General features: G+C 33.2%; 5 protein-coding genes and 2 non-coding genes across 9 annotated transcripts; 3 read left to right on the top strand and 4 right to left on the bottom strand.

The window, feature by feature from the left end:
- Positions 1-5514: 5514 nt before the first annotated feature.
- T13H10.5 lies at positions 5515-5572 on the bottom strand. The gene has a single exon (NR_056489.1). It is a non-coding gene; the product is annotated as an Unclassified non-coding RNA T13H10.5 (non-coding RNA).
- A 1214-nt stretch (positions 5573-6786) lies between these two features.
- On the top strand, positions 6787-9192 carry gtnt-44 (Glycosyltransferase family 92 protein). Its single transcript, NM_001028217.4, has 5 exons — positions 6787-7241; positions 8018-8122; positions 8165-8252; positions 8302-8801; positions 8855-9192. Exons 1-5 carry the CDS (start codon positions 6846-6848, stop codon positions 9170-9172), a joined length of 1407 nt encoding a protein of 468 aa, NP_001023388.1. The 5' UTR covers positions 6787-6845; the 3' UTR covers positions 9173-9192.
- A 426-nt stretch (positions 9193-9618) lies between these two features.
- On the bottom strand, positions 9619-11723 carry kin-5 (Tyrosine-protein kinase). The gene is made up of 9 exons (NM_069392.5): positions 11660-11723; positions 11422-11611; positions 11261-11377; positions 10904-11209; positions 10600-10835; positions 10338-10557; positions 10000-10280; positions 9828-9951; positions 9619-9778 (listed from the first exon to the last, which is right to left on the bottom strand). Exons 2-9 carry the CDS (start codon positions 11605-11607, stop codon positions 9647-9649), a joined length of 1602 nt encoding a protein of 533 aa, NP_501793.1. The 5' UTR covers positions 11608-11611; positions 11660-11723; the 3' UTR covers positions 9619-9646.
- A 218-nt stretch (positions 11724-11941) lies between these two features.
- On the top strand, positions 11942-13800 carry C47E12.11 (Suppressor protein SRP40-like; the record flags this gene model as incomplete). Of its 2 annotated transcripts, NM_069393.2 has the most annotated exons (6): positions 11942-11981; positions 12408-12908; positions 12963-13058; positions 13103-13208; positions 13267-13592; positions 13640-13800. In NM_069393.2, 5 exons carry the CDS (start codon positions 12439-12441, stop codon positions 13740-13742), a joined length of 1101 nt encoding a protein of 366 aa, NP_501794.1. The 2 variants fall into 2 exon arrangements, with proteins under 2 accessions (NP_501794.1, NP_001129851.1); NM_001136379.3 differs by lacking the exon at positions 11942-11981 and having other exon boundaries at positions 12439-12908; positions 12981-13058; positions 13640-13742.
- Positions 13801-14534: 734 nt separating this feature from the next.
- On the bottom strand, positions 14535-15271 carry C47E12.12 (uncharacterized protein). The gene is made up of 4 exons (NM_001027899.3): positions 15188-15271; positions 14886-15136; positions 14704-14840; positions 14535-14659 (listed from the first exon to the last, which is right to left on the bottom strand). The coding sequence occupies exons 1-4, from the start codon at positions 15192-15194 to the stop codon at positions 14596-14598; spliced, it is 459 nt and encodes a 152-aa protein (NP_001023070.2). The 5' UTR covers positions 15195-15271; the 3' UTR covers positions 14535-14595.
- A 56-nt stretch (positions 15272-15327) lies between these two features.
- Positions 15328-15348, bottom strand: 21ur-13674. The gene has a single exon (NR_056490.1).
- On the top strand, positions 15342-16567 carry C47E12.10 (DUF236 domain-containing protein). 2 transcript variants are annotated; one of them, NM_069394.3, is made up of 6 exons: positions 15342-15449; positions 15507-15710; positions 15760-15880; positions 15924-16102; positions 16149-16247; positions 16299-16567. In NM_069394.3, exons 1-6 carry the CDS (start codon positions 15390-15392, stop codon positions 16524-16526), a joined length of 891 nt encoding a protein of 296 aa, NP_501795.1. In that variant the 5' UTR covers positions 15342-15389; the 3' UTR covers positions 16527-16567. The 2 variants fall into 2 exon arrangements, with proteins under 2 accessions (NP_501795.1, NP_001293898.1); NM_001306969.3 differs by having other exon boundaries at positions 15356-15449; positions 15507-15689; positions 16299-16554.
- Positions 16568-16684: the final 117 nt, after the last annotated feature.

Here is a 16684-nt window from a genome sequence, read left to right on the forward strand (position 1 = left end):
AAAAATGGAAACATGTCTAGACTTCAGATAAATTTGTAGAATTTATATTTGTAGCAAAAGCACACTAACAAAGGTTACAAAGCTATTAGGAAAAATACGGAATGTATTTTTGAAAATTTTTGATTTCTCTAAAATAATAACACCATTAATTTGCTATATTTGCTATATATGCTATATAGTATGTTCGCATTACTGAGCACAAAACTTGGAAAAAGTTTAAAAAAAAAGGAAACTTGTTTTCTGGAGAAATCATTAAAAACAGTACAATTTCAGACAGAAATAAATCTTTCAGTGAAAGCTTTTTTTTGAGTAAGACTAAGTATGCACTCACAACTTTTCTGAGTGTTCCAAAAATGTTTAAAGAAAATACTAGTAAAAATGAGCATTTCGAAAAGCAATATATCATACAACTACACAAACATTTCAATTAAAGGAATCAATTTTATAATAGTTCTAGGCAATCCCACTTTTAGATTCAATTTTCTAGCACAGGGAGCATTGGAAGATATAAAAACATAAAGATAAAGGTGATAAAAGATCCATTAAACACATCATATCTATCAAACCATCACTTCCATCAAATCCACAGATTTATCACAAATCAGTGTGTGACAAATATACCGTAATATTAAGTTCAAATGGTGGAAAAGACGCAGACAAAGCTTTTGCATAAATACTAAATAATTGAAAGAAACGCAGAGAATGTAAGAGAAAAATATACAATATGTGTATTATCAACCATCAACAGTTTTTGATTAAAACCATGGAGAAGCGATATACAGGAGCAAATTAGGAGACGCAGATTGAGAAAAAATGAGAAAATAATGAAAGTACGGAAGGGTTATTGTACAATAAGACAGGTAGCATCTCTCAAAGAACCTATTGTCAAGCAGTTTAAACATTCAACAACGTTCATTTATTTTTTAGCCTTCATTATGATATCTCATTGGTTCTATAATTGGATTTTTTAAATTCAGATTTCTCATTCATGTACAAGTAAAGTTGTTAATTGGTTATTATGCCCAAAGTTTAATTATTTGAGCGCAGAAAATTTGAATGGAAATTTCAGAAAACTGATTCATGCTAACTTCAAAAAATCCTGAATAAATACCAATTCTTTTCCAAGTATGATTCTCGAGCCTGTTTACGTGCCTGCCTACGGTCTATTTTCTAATTTTTTTAATGATAAAATTTTAGAGTAGATCTTCAAAAATCTTCCTTAAAAAATCTCCAAAAAAATCAAGTTCAGGAAAACTAAAGTACTCCAATAAAATACTCTTATGCAAAAACCCCCCATTCATTTTGCAGAAAAAGACAAACAAGAATTAAAGATAAAAAGTTATGATAGACAGGAAGCTGATTTATTAGATCAATGAATCGACTTTTAGTTTTTCTTGAACTCTAATTTGAAATAGTATTCGAATGAGAAAATTGAAAATATACAAAGATCAAAAGTTATAATTGAAAATCAACAAATTGATAGTGTTTGTATAGGATTAAATTAAAATGTGCGGTACATGAGACAGTAGTAGTAGTAGCCATAGTACGTATTGGTGGCTCCACTCGGCTACTGATAATTTCCTTTTTTACTGATAATTTGATGTCATTTCGTAATTTTATTTGTGTTTCCAAAAATTGTGGGCGTGGTTTATGAATTGGTCAAGACATGAATTAAAGGAATTGTAAAGTAAAGAAGAAAATGACAGAGGAGAAATTATTTTCGTTTGCTTTGGAAATTGCAAAATAAATTAGATTATTAAAGATAATAGTTACGGTTTAAAATAAATAGGTGATAAAAAAATATCCAAAAGTTCAAGTCCTAAGAATCTTGCTATTTTGCAAAAAAAAAGCATGAGCTTTTGGCCTAAAAATGGCGGACAGCTGTCGGGACACTATCCAAGAATTCGTGATAAACGGGTGAAGCACCGTCTCTTATCATCATGCCATTTTTCGAATTTTAAACTCAGACTTTGATAAAGAAAATTAAAAAGAGAGAGTGTGAGAAATAAGAGTACACATGGAAAATGCAAGATTTGAATTTGTTTCCAATTTTTAAAATGTATTTAAAAGAGTTACCGTTCCATTTTTGATTAGCTTTATAAGTGGAAAAATCGTTTTTGGATTATTTTTTGAGGAATATTTTTGAATGCGCTTTCAATTTTCCTATAAAAAACTTTGTGTTCACTTTTTTATCCCGTTTTTATTTTTATTTTTACAACTTTCAAATTTTTATGAATGTTTTATTGTAAAATCATAAAAAGGTGCGAAACATCTAAATTGCCTGGATTGCATTTAAAAGTGCATTAGCAGAAATGTATTCCTATGGAATGTTTTTTGTGCAACGAGATCCAGAAGCTCGAAAAACATCCAAATTTCTTCCAAGAAAGTTGATGTTCCAAAAATAAAAAAGATTTTAGCCCAATCAACTAAAAAAAAACTCTCGTTTTTTTCATATTTCACATTTTCTGGTCACTTTGAAGGAAACACTAATCCCAAACTGAGAACCGAACATGGATTAAACCATCCCATTTACTATTTCTTGTTGTCTTCAAAAAGTCTTAGAATTGTGCAAAAAATAGAATGTTTCGAAATATTGCGGTTTTCGTTAAAACCTTTTTTGAGTAGATTGAGGGTCCATTAGAATTCCCAAGAGAACTTGATGACCTTCATCATCAAAATTAGTGGTCATTGAATGTTTGATCAGACAAAAATGGAAATGACTGAATCGGAAAGAGCAAGAAAATCGAAAAAAAAAGTATTTGGAAATTCTGGAAAACTTTTTAAAATTTAAGAAGGGCAACGATAAGAAACAGGAAATTAGGGATTTTTTAGTGATGGAGAAGTACGTGATAAGGTTAAGGTGGAACACTAGTGCACACGTTTTGAATACACTACGTGTTTTTATTTATGGTAGAATATAGCACTTAAAGAACGTTTTTAATACAAACTGAAATAAAAATACGGAAATGTAATTTTTTTTTTTGAAAGAATCCGCCTGAAACTGAATTTTCACATCAAACGGTAGTGATTCTCTTTATGCGTTGGGTGATATGTATTTACGCTGTCTTAAAGTTTTCGACTATAATTTAAGTAATATGTTTGTCAAAAATCATCATGGTGCTGTGTCCTATGTAGCCTTTTCTACACTTGAAAAATGATAATTTTTATTTGAAAATGGTATTTAAATTCAAGTAGAAAGTTATTTAGTCTTGTGTGCCAAGCAATAAACACATAGTCTATTAGGCAATAAAAAGTCAGCTACTGTTTGATTTAAAAACTTAGACTACTGGTGTGCCTGTGCAAGTTACTCCCGTAGTACGGATACAGAGTGAAAACTAGTGATTGTACTTTAGATCGGCTGATAGTGAATTTACAGAGAAATAATTATAAAACTTAAAATTTTTAGCAGCTCAGTCTTCAGGCTGCACAGCCATATTGTTACACTTGGAGTTACAAATTCTGCAAACCATCTAGGATTGAATGCAAAAACTCTGAAAGTCACATCAAGAAATTCCAACAAAAAACACATTAGATGCCAACTCATTGAATTGCATTGATTCCCAAGAGAAATAGTAGTAAAAGTGACCCCTATCCATTCCTCCGTTACATACAAATATACACACAAAAAAGAGTGTAGACCTCTTCCTTCTAACCCAACCAACACACAACAATATCGTTCCCTTTTATCTCTAATTCTCTGCGTCTCCATAAGCTTTGAGAGCTCTTCGGAGCATCTTGTGCTTGCTCCTTGTACGGCGGTACAGTTTCCTCCCTCTGCTCCCTTATGTGTGTTTAGGTGTTGTTTGAACAAATAAGTTTTTGGCCATCCACCTCCTTCTCAAAACCTTTTTCTTATGCTTCTTCTTGTTTTGTGCACATTTTGGCTCTTGCTTGTCTGCTCGAGCCATAGACAAGGCGGCGACATTTTTGAAAAAATTATATTAGTACTGTTATATAGTACTTAATACAACGATCACAACAACAACACAACGAAATGAAAACATGAGATCAAAAGACAAATTGTTAGGAGGAGTTGGAGTTTCTACAATCATGAAATGTTTATCTAGTTATTATAAAACTGAAATTGCTCATAAAATTGTGATACCATGAAGACCGAAAAACTCTATGCAACTGCATACTGCACATACTTACAACCTTTATTCTGACTTGAATTTCAGTTTTTGGTGTTTGCAGTTATTCTATTTTGTTTAAAAGAAAATTCAATTAGGAAATAAGCAATAAATTTTGGCATGTATTTCGATAGAAGGCACGTGTAAATGCCACCCGGAAATTAGAAAAAATAAGATTTCTCAAACTGAAAATGATTGTGAATTGAAAATTTAAGAGAATCATTGCAAAAGTACACAAATGAATCATTTTTCAGATTGAACAGGAAAGTGCAGAAATATCAGATTACCGTCCCAACAGAAACCGGAAATAACACTTTTCAGGTAAAGAATTATACAGAAATCGTAATAAATTTAAAACAAAAGAGAGTTATGACACATTGCAGAACGGTCTCTGTGGAAAATAGGAGGAGGTGCTGCAAAAACTCCTTAGACATGGTCATACTTACAAAAAAAACAGAGTTTAACTAAAAATTAAATTAAGTGAGAAAATGAAGAAAATGGAGGTCTTTCGCGGATTCATTTTACTTCTTCTTTTTTCCACTTTTCGTTGCAAGCTTTGGTTTAAAAGTTTCGCAAACAAATAAACAATGAACATTGTGTTGAGAAGACAAGCCAAGTGAAAGGAAACCATTGAGAGCAAAAACAACAATCAATTGAAATAAAGAGTAAAGTTTATTGAATATACTGATATGTGAATACTGGAAAAATAATTAGTCTCTATAATTGGTACCGCCTGGAAGATTCATTTCTGATTCCCTTGTGTCTTTGACCAAAACTTTATTTTTTTCAGTTCAAAATTACAAAAAATAAATACTCATCTTCATCGATTCAGTGGTGTTTTAAACTCCTACGTTTTTCTTTTACAATAAAGGTAATGTAAACGTTCCGAGCGTGTAGTTTTCTCTGAAAATTTTTTAAAAATAACAACTTTATGGTATTTTTCTTAAAGTCTTAAACTGAAACCGAAACATTTTTGATAGGAAAACTATTTTAACATTTTGGGAACTCGGCAAAAGCTCTGCAGGCTTGCCGAACAACTCTCATTTGAAAGTAATAAATATGAAAATAAATTATCGAAGTTTTTTTTTTTGATATTTTATGAATACGGCTCTTGGTAGTTTTTGACGAGAAAATTACATGTTGCATAAATTTCAAGAGTTATAACTCATGGAGACCCTAATTTCTGGTTTCACTAGAAAATCAAAAAATCAAGCGTTTGAGCAGAAGACTGTAGGAAGAGCACACGTCATAAAAATTAGGGGATCAACGATCCGAAACGGGGAATTGAAATACGATATGCGATGAGTTTTGGTTCGAACCGGCTTTGTCCCAAAAAACAACAGAACGATGGTCTCAGGCTCACTTGACTCATCTCGGTGGGAACAATTTTTATTTGTTTTTATTCCGTACGCACAGAAACTTTTTTTGAGGTATTTTTGATCGTGGGTGGGTGGAATGGTAGCACCCAATTTCAAATAGTGTTTGATTTGAAGAGACAATGAAAGAAACAAGTGGGAGATAATGGAAATGACGTGATGAAATGGAACGGAGGAAAACTGGTATAAATATCGTTGACTATCAAAACTACAATAATACTAATGGAGAAAAGTTCAGGATTCTTGAAGATTTTACATTATGATAGTTGGGATTTACTGGTTTCAAGTTCAAATGTCAAACATCTGGAAGAAAAACGTATAAGATTACATCAAAATAAAACTAAAATTTGAAGGATAAAGTAAAACAGCATAATATAGTGTTTTACATCTCATGTAGGAAACGAACAAAATCTTTGAACACCTAGATAACTTCAAACGGAAGTTGGGTGAAGAAAAGAATAGGGGCCAGAATAGAAGGTCATTTTGACAAAGTGAACAGACAAAGACATTCCTAACTCGGAGGTATTCCAAAAACTGTTCCAATATTGAAGAATGACACTATTTGATTTTATATCATAACATTATTAATCACATGGCTTTTTTCTTAGGAAATTTATATCGCAAAATAAAAAGTGGCCTTGATGAGTCATTCATTCAAAACATGCCTAAAAACCTTCATAATTAATTATAAAAATGCTGATACTTGAGGACCCGTTTTTTTATATTTATAAACAGTTGTTTTCTTTATTCCGTTCTCACTTTGAGTTTTTTTCTGAAAATACTAAAAAAATTAACAAAGTTCGGCGTTTTTTGTCGATAATTCCATCTGATTATTTTCGGTTTTTTTACCTAATTATCAAATATTTTAGCCAGAGTGAAATTTATTATCTTATTAATATGTTTTTCAATTTGTTTTGGTATTATTCTGTTGAAGGAACATGTTGCATTTTAAATCTGTTGTTAATACAGCGGCCACATGTTTAGAACTTTATAACCTCGTTTAAACATAAATTGTATGCCATATTTATTGCAAGTACTACATGAGTTTGAAACAGTATCAGATACTATATTTTAAACAAAAATACACATTTTCCCCGCTATGAGAGATTCTGATACATTGGTTTCCAATTTTTTTAAAAACTTGAAATTCCTCAAGTCTCCCACTGAATTACAGATTTCTGTTCTAGATACCTCCAAAGACACCTAGATTCGACTTCGGCATCTTCCTCATTTTTATCTTCAGTTTCATCTTTTGTCTAATTTTCCGTACATTTCTTTGCATCCTTACCATCTCTCCCTCTCTCACTCACTCTTCTTGTTCACTAAATCTCAATTCAAAATGTTTTCTGCCACGTCATCATCATCATCAATGCCACCTTCTCAGAGCCCATTCGAAAAATTACCACGGCATCAAAATATTCGATATCACGAAAAATGCTTCTCAATTCCACTTCATACACTTAACTATTTTCTATGCGTTATTATTTTTTATTTCTTTGTTTTCACTATATTTTATCACGAACGTTATGGTGGAAAACCTGAAAATGTTCAAGTTACATCAGCAATTTATGATTCAAATTCAAACGAACTGTCATTAATCTTTCTATTTGATTCTTCAATTCGTCGACGGGAAATATTCCTTGGATTTGGTCCAAATGACTCAAAAACATCAAGAAATGAAACTCAAATTGAGCTTAAACCACCACCCGGATTTGTTGATAACTCACAAATTTCAGTAAGTTTAGGATTTTTTTTCAAAAAAACTTGATATGAAGTGTTGAAAAATTGATAATTGGGCCGGGCTTACATCAGAGTATCTAGTTATCTTGTATTTCAAATATTAATATTCAAACATTGTAGAGATTCGAAATGCGACAGTACTTCAGTAATTACCACCCACATTTTGACTGTCAAAAAAGTTCCCAAAAATTGTCGAAAACTTTTATTAGGATGTTTTCTCATTTTGGCACGATTGGAGTGTTTTTTTAACAAATCCCTTTTATGCATCAAATTAATATCTAATTTTTAAATCAATAATTTGGATTAATTCAACTTGTTTTATAAGATTTTCTCGCTATTAAATTAGCAAAAAAAAACTATCTTCAAACAATTAGCGTGCTTTAAAACTACTAGGCCTTTGTTGGCAACGTCTTTTCACATTTTGGCACAAAACTATAAACTATGCTCAGAATTTGGTAATGTTTGAAAATGTTTTGGGCAAGCATATAGTTATTCCAATTCTAAAGTAAGATTAGTCATCTATTTTCCATTCCATTTTTCCATTTTTCACCTATTTTTTCCATTATTTAACAACCAAGACTGAGCAAACATTTTCCTGTTTTAATTTTCATATATGAAAAGACATAAGCAAAAGCTGGATCAAAGCTTGGGCAAATCCTATTCAAAGTATTTTCCAACGTTTCCATTCCCTCGTTTGTAAAGTACAATTGGTAATCTTAAGGCTTAATTAATTATTGTGGGAGATTCATAATGTGAAAACTAAATGTTAAGATTTGGTCATCAATTGAAAAGGAAAAACCCCAGTCTTTAACTGTGAATGCAGAACATCCAAAGTCATTGCTTTTACGAGATCACACAGGACATCCATATTTAGAAGTAAGTTCAAATCAGAAATCCCCAATCCATTTTTTCTTGTAGTTACCACTTCAAGAACCATACTCCGATTTTCGCGACATTGTTAGTTGTTTCAGTCCAATTTATGGAGATTTTGAGATGGTTTTAACAGGTTTAACAAATTAATTTGGTTTCTTTTTTAAAACATTTAATTTTTATAGCTTTAACATCATCCATATCAATGGGATCATTTGTTAGTATACCATATGAAGAGCTTACTGGAGAGCTTTACAAGTTTCTACGTGTATTTGAAAAAACGGGACATGTCAGGTTAACTGCATTTCCAATGATACGTCATCAGCCTCGCTTCGATTCGGAAAATGAAAATTATCATTTGAAAATGATCAAACTTAAAACAGATTTAACGCATTTGCATTGTTGGCTAATGCATAAAAACCGGGCCAAATTCATGATCTTCCAAAACTCTGCTGAAATTGTTTTACCGATTTCCTCGACGCTGGAAAATCCCAATTACGCCTCTGAATTTACACGAATATTTGAAACACCACGAGTTGAAGGATATGATATTTTAGAATATAATGTCAAAATTTCAACGGATAAACGCTTAGGCGACTTTTCGGATTTCTCCATCAGGCAGACAATTGAAGCAGCAAAAGCAGAAGAATTAACCGGAAATTCTAAAACATTAATCATGAGAATGGTATCACTTTTTTTCAAAATAATTTACTGTTTCTATTTTGGCATTTATTTCAGCATTCTCCAACTCCACAGAATCTCTTAAAACGCGGTAAAATGTATCCATTTTTCAAAAATTTCCCATCTCCACCACAAGTTATTCCAAAGAAAACATTGGACAAATTGGATACAATAACAGAAATAATTGAAGAATCTGATGCATTCTGGACACTTATCAAAGAATGTTCAGAAAATTCGAAATCTTGGAAATGCTCGTCAAGAAAATGTGTAAGACCATCAGTTAGACATCGATCTCTTCATGGATGGTATTCATATGATATTCATTTTTCTAAATTTTTGAATGTTGAAAGTTTTTTTTGTTCAGATTTTCAATAAACTTTTAAGAAAAGAATAATTTTAAATTCTATAATTCCTGAATTTCCAACTATGTTTATCATTTCCCAAAGTACATTCGAAAAAGCTCAATAAGCAAAACGACCACGAAATAACAGTATTAAAAAAAAAGATGTTGTCATTTGAAGTTCTGGAGTGCGATGAAAAGTCTCTCACCTCGGACTTTCTGTAATTTATTTAGCATACAACATGAATTTGACCAACTCGAAATAAGGTTAAGACTGAAAATTTTTCACAAAAATTGGAACACTTGCGAAGCGAATTCAAGACTTTTCGAAGTTATTAAACAAGCTTTCAAATTCTCAGTAAAACTGAACGTTTTTTTTATGCTCTCCAAATCATTTTAATATGGCTGCTCGCGTCGCTGAAGTATTTTCTAGAGTATGTTTAATAAAACTAATATGTAAATGAAAAACCAAAAACTCAGATAAAGAGCATAACTTTTATAACGCATTTTCAGAACTCTTCAAGCTTTTTCAGATCACTTCTATCAGCAGTATTCTTCTTTTTTCCAAAGACACCAAGAACTGAAAAGGTTGAAGGAGCATCACCGGAAATAGAGGATGACTGCTTATTGTTCTTCTTTTTCTGAATAAAATCAAATTAAACACCGAAAATATGAAACATATTCACTAACCTGAACAGCTTTCAGGTTTGATTTATTCTGATTTTCCGCCGCTGATCTGCTCTGACTTTTGAAACCGGGACTTGGAGAGTTACCATTGCGTATGCGAGTTCGAACTGGACGCCGATTCTTCTTTCTGAATAAACGAATTATACAAATTTGTATTTGAAAACGGACAACATACACTCCTTCTTCCGCCGAATTGCTCATCGATTTTCTCATTTCTTGTGTTTTTTCCTGGCGTTCAGGTTCAAAAGGTGGAGCAACTGGTTTGGACATATACGGAAGAATGTTCGAGACTTGAATCTTTTTTGGTTGCTCAATATTCTCCATTGGAATATGATCGGGAAGTTCAAAGTAGCTGTTGGATCCTGGAGCTTGATCAAATCCTTCGAGAGTTAAAAGTTCACGAACTGCTTCACTCATTGTGACCCTTTCCTCTTCGGCACCAGCACAGATTCTATACTGAAATTGCTTGTTGTGTTGTTTTACTCAAAAGAATAGTGAACAAAATTTTCTCACCGTAATGAATCTGACAATGGCTGGTGGGACGTTAGCTTCAAATGGCATTCGGTATCCGTTCTGAACACGTGGTAAAACCTCAGCAACTTTCATTCCCGGATAAGGTTCGATTCCATCATGGTACACTTCCCAACACATGACTCCATAAGCGAAAACATCAGTCTTTGGAGTATAGAACCCAGTTCTTGGAACTTCTGGAGCCAACCATCTAATAGGAACTCTGAAAAATTTGAAAAGGTTGGAATTTTTGACGTTCTCTAACTTTTTGTGAGGATTCATCCGATAGCTATAGCCTTCTCGTGACAGTCCAAAGTCGGATATCTTTACTTGTCCATTCCCGTAGAGACAATTTCTGGACGCAATATCGCGATGAATTATTTGAAGTGAATGAAGATATTCAAGACCAAGACCAGCTTGAAGAACCATCGTATGTTTCTTGGAAATTGGCAATGAACCAATGTTCTTCTTTAGATATGAATCCAAAGCTCCATTGTCAGCCTAAAATAATTTACATAAGACATTTTTTCTTAGTAAAATAAAATTAATCAGTTAATTAATTAACATACCAACTCCATTATGACCATCAAAGGTTCCTGTCCTGCAGCCACACCATAAAAAGTGACGACATTCGGATGTTTGAACTTTCTCATCAATCTGGCTTCGTGCATGATTTCTTTGATCTGCTCTTTTGTCAAAGATTCCAACTTTGCCAGCTTGATTGCAGCTTTTTTGACGGTATTTCCTATGCGAATTTCTCCCAATTGAACCTCTCCAAATGCTCCTTCTCCTAATTTCTTGATTAATGTCACGTCAGAATGTTGCTTTTCCCACGGTTCACGACCAATTGGACGGATGATTACAGTTTCTGGGCCCTAAAAGCAAACAAATGAAAATAAGTTTACTCACTTAATTTGTAAGATCACCCCAGCAACAGGTTCTTTAGAACGATGATAGTAATTGAGAAGATCTGCGATACTAGAAAACCATTTTTTATCAACTGCAAACTTGTTATTGTGCTCTCGAATTACATAATGACGAATCTGAAATAATATTCTTAAAAATTATGAGCAATCGTTTTACGTACGTCCTCAATTACTCCAACATAGACAGAGAGAACAAATTTCCTTGGCTCTCCCACTTTTGGATCAGTAAATCGAACTAGAAAATCGCCTCGTTGAGTGAGCAACTGTTTCATATCCTCACGTGGCAATAAGCCATGGTACCAGGGTTCTTTTGCAAGTACTTGCTCATGAGTACGTGTTTGACTCATTGCTCTGAAAAGGAACAAATCAGAAGATGAAACAGGTAAAAAAACAACTCACATTTCTCCTGAAGCGTCTTTCGATATCAATTTTATCTGTCTTCCAGAAGATTCGATTATGAAATGATTGAAAAACCGATCGATTGTTCAACATCAACAAGGCAACGTGGATTGTTTTTTTTTGATTTATTTTTGTAATGTCACGGTTCTAAAAATATTATTTGTTAATGATGTATTTGTAATAGATTTCAAATAATCCAGGAAAATTATGTATTTAATTTACCCTTTGTCAAAAGAAAAGCACGTGAAAATGTTTGAAAAGTCAAATCAAAAAATCTAAATCAGTTCGTAATATTTTTGTCTAAAAGCAAAGACATCAAATCGTGAGTTTACAATTTTTAAAAGCATTCTTAAATTTTGTTTGGAAAACCGGTTTTTTTTTTGAGTTTTTGTGAAAGCTCCTTTATTTTAGAATTAAAATAATACTTTTAACATAACACTTCTGTTAATTTTCCAATAAGTTAGTTCCAACGTAATTGAATAAATAAGTTAATAAGAAAAAAATTAGAGTCATAAGAAAATACCAAATATGGTAGTTCTTATATACGTTTTCTTTGGACTCTTCGCATTGAGTTTTGTTTGCACTTTCTGTAGTGTTGTGGGAGTGATAGCTGCAAGAGCATTCAGATGGTACAAGGAAGATATCATGTTATTTAACTTTTTTCGTTAGTCCTTCATTCATTTTTAAATCACGTCAATAAATAGTTATACTAAAAGCTGTTTGAAACAAATTATCCGTCATGTTTTAGAAACTACATCAGTGAACAAGAAATTAAGAAAATGATTCGGAGAGCTCGTTCATGGACCCGTTTGGATCGACACATAAATGGTCTCACGATCTACTACAAACGTCGGGAGGATGACGTGGAAGAGAAAATGGTCAGAGTTACTTTATTTCCTGATGCAGAAAACTCTATTGATTCATTGTGCTCAGTAAAATCACTTCCCCCAAGATCAGCCTCTTCGAATTCTAAACGTCAATCGGCTGGCTCGACAGCAAAATCGAAAAATAAAACAAAGTCTGAAAAATCGAAAAAGACGAAATCCCGAGGGGTGCATGTGGCGAAAAAGTGGCGTAAATTCAAAAAAACAAAGAAAGAATCTGAAACTCGTTTGGACGATGACACAATTCAAACTTTGGATGATTTGAAAACATTGAATTCCACTATTAGGAAGCGTTTCCATATTGGAACCACTTGTCCTCATGGTTTAGAAAATTTGAAATCGAAGAGCAGAGCCGACCAACTTTCGTAAGTTTTGAAATTATCATAGTTTTTATGAAATTGTGTTACTTTCGATTACAGATCTTCAAAAGATTCTAGATTTTCTTTCAAAACTGGTGAAATATTGGTTAAGAATTTAAATGCTCATTCTGTTAAAGAATACGATTGCCGTGGAATGTAAGACTTCGAAAGTTTTTATTCTGTACAATAAAGTTTTACAGTTCTATGATCAATCCAGTTGCTCAAACTCCTTTCCCAAATGCTTGTTCAGTGGAAACTAGACAAAGAGCAAGAGAAAAAATGAAAGCTTTAGCTAAACGAGGAATGGTGATTGATTCAAACCGTTGTTCGATTTTCATAAAACTTACATTTTAATATTTCTTAGGATTCTAACGATCTTGCCTCGTCCACATCTTCAAAACATTCGACCAAGAAGACTAACACAAGCGACAGCTATTCTGATGATATGTCACCTGTCTTTTTGACACGTGTCAGTTCTGATACTCGTTTTCCTGGTGCCACGTCTCCAGCTACTTGTGAAAGAGTTCGTTTAATGCTCAAAGAATACGCATTGAGAGAACATATAAAAGACTCGGATTATACTGGAAGCCATTCTAAAAATTCGAAAAGCTCAAAGAAGAAGAATACACAAACGGACTCAAAGAGCACAAAATCCAAGTCTTTAAGTATGAAAACTACGTACTCAGAGAGGTATCTTTTTTACAAATATCGATGTTTTTCACTGACTTTTTTTTCAGTTCACAGCTTCGAGACAGTGATTCGTGCAGCGAAGATGAAAGTTGGGATAAGCAAAAATCAAAAAAGGATGTAAAGAAAAAGAAGGGAACAAGGGGAATGTAAAGAGAGCTATTGTGATTTTGAAATTATTTCTTGTCTGAATGAAGTTTATCAGTAGGAAGTTATTTTTGAAAACTTGTAAAATGTATATTTTGTATATCAGGATCATGTTTTCAATGCGTTCTTATCAAACAAAATACAAACTATCGGTTTACGTTTAAAGTGAATATTTGAACTCTGGTCTGATGCGCAATTTTGGTGGAAAAGAGTTGTTTTCAAAGATACGTATTTTTATTCAAATAATTGCAATTCTATTTTTCCGAGACCTTTACAAGCACGATAGTGTTCGGTTGAAATTACTAGTTCTCACTTATTAAAGTAAACAATTCCAGTAGTTTTGTTTTAAAGAAAATGGTATTGATTGTAACAGAAAGTCATAGCCAGAAGCCATAAATCTTTTGTAATTTGGTAAATAATCTTTGCAACAGAGATGTTTTGTCGTTTGTGAATTACTATTACCAATACGTTAAATTAATAGTTTTACCAACAATTTAGAGCATCTCATTATATTGCTGGTGCATCTTTAACTGGTATGCGAACTATATCTTAAAAGTTTTTGAAATCTGCTAAAAACTTGAGAAAACACGCAAAAAGTCCGTTAAAATATTAAAACTAATGATGCGGCTTTGTAAAAAAAAATTGCAATACAATTTCTAGACCACTTTTCCAGTCCCACACTCTGCGTCCAAATGAGGCAATACGCCTGAAATGTGGCCTTGTGCTGCTAACTATAAGAACTGTCAATGAGCAGTAAAAACTGGACCAATTTGCCGAGAACACATAAACCTCAACACAAAAACTACAAAAAATGTATTCTACATACAATAAATAATTACAAAAAACATGGATAGGATCTTTAATCCAACAAATCGAATAGCCATTTCAGATCGACGAAGTTATCAGGGGTATAGTCACGGCAACTATAAATCAAAAATTAATTTAATTAAATCTACTTTCAAGTTACCGCAAAAGCTCTCCAATTTCCTGTTCCTTCTCACTTGTCTTGTTCTTATCTGTGACATTTTCTTTTGATTTTGTCGAAGCAATAGGTATTGGCAGCTTGGTATCCCCTGTCTCGGCTAAATCCGTCGATTGAGGAGTCTACAAAAATAGCTTTTACGTGATAAAAATGTGGGGTGAACAAACTTGAGGAACTTTTGCAGCTGTAGGAAACATGATGGGAGCCGGTGTCATGGTCATTGGAGTGACTGGGGTTGGGGTTGTTGGAGTGAGAGTCTTTGAATGTTTCTTCTTTCCATGTCCTTTTCCCTTGTGATGTCTCGATTTATGTTTTTTCGTCTGTTTTCTTTTGCAACATGTTGTTGGAACATAAAGTAGCACAAACAATGGAGCAGTGAAGAAGAGATGGTAAACAATCAGATTTGTTACGAAATACTCTGAACATTTGAATTTACTCCTTGAATTAATGCAACAAAAATATCACTGACCCAACATAATCGAGAGTCTGACTGTAGAGTTTTGCGAAATAGAAGAAATACATTTTTTTGAATTCGTTTATGATTTAATCTTCTAAATTAAATAAAAGTAATCCACGTAACAGGTCATTCCAATGACGAAATAAAAATTCACCCAAAATCTTTTATTTTTAGCATTTCATTTAAACTTTATGGGAATTGAAACCATATCGAAATGGTGACTTTATCGGTAATACTCACGAAGTCACTTCTTTTGGTTGGAATCTTGTTTGAGGTTAGTTATCTTGAGTGACAAAAAGAAATGGGTTTATTTCATATTTTATATCTTCAGCCACCTTACATTTACATAATTATCATTCAACTTTCCACTTTCCTTTTCATTCAATGTGGAAGTAAAAAGAAAAAAGAAAAAAGCGAATCAGAAGACGAAACAGAAGATGAAGACTCAGAAAATCAACGTCGTCGAAAGAAACGGGCGGCCGATAAAAAGAGAAAAAAGATAAAGGCGGCAAAGGTAGCAGCTCAGAAAAAAGAAGTTGTTTTCATTTAAAAATATTTCCTATTAACTTTGTTTGAATTTAAAGGGGCCTGTTGTTCCAAAACCACCAAAAAATCGTGCCGCAATTGCTGAAACGTATGACCCAAATTATCAAACATTAGCTGGGCTTAACAATGACCTAGTGTTTGGAGAGCAACCCGGAGCAGGTAAAACATTTAAAATAATACCCAGAGTTTAAAATAGATTTAGGTCCTCGAGCCCCGCCGCCTGGATCCAATCCTGGAATGGTTGGAACCGCAGATCCTAATTACCAAACATTGGCAGGGCTCAACAATGATTTAGTTTTTGGAGGGGGAGGCGGAGGTCCCGCACCACCGAAGGCTCCAACTGTTGGAGGAAAAGCTGCAACTAATGACCCCAACTATCAGGTTTCTATTGAATCCGTCAGTTTGATTCATAGCTGGGTGTTTTCAGACACTCGCGGATCTTCACAACGAAGAAATCTTTAAAGAAAAAGGGGCGAAACCTCCTGAGAATGTCGCGAAGGCTGCTACGAACGATCCCAACTATCAGGTAGATACTATGATAAAGTGAATTTTCTTATTTGAGATCTTATATTTTCAGACCTTAGCCGGACTCCGCAATGATGAGATTTTCAAGCCAAAAAACCCAGCTGCTCCTGTTCAACCTCCAGCTCGCGATGTACAAACTCCATTTATAAATAACAATGATCTCCGTCCAAAACAACCAGTTCAAAAAAATGTAAAAGCAGGAATGTATGATCCTAACTATCAGACACTCGCCGGTCTCAATCAGGATATTTTTGGAGCTGACAAGAAGAAGAATTACTAGCTCAATCAGTCACTTGTGAATAAATATTTGGAAACTTAAATATTGTTCAACTAAACATTTTAATGGCTACAGGAAAATTGCATTTGTAAAGGAAATTATAAAATGTTTTTGGAAAATTTTGATTGTAAAGGTAAAATCCAAACATGGGTACGCATTTG

The sequence above is a fragment of the Caenorhabditis elegans genome, chromosome IV (genome assembly GCF_000002985.6).
Source record: "Caenorhabditis elegans chromosome IV".
Classification (NCBI taxonomy): domain Eukaryota; kingdom Metazoa; phylum Nematoda; class Chromadorea; order Rhabditida; family Rhabditidae; genus Caenorhabditis; species Caenorhabditis elegans.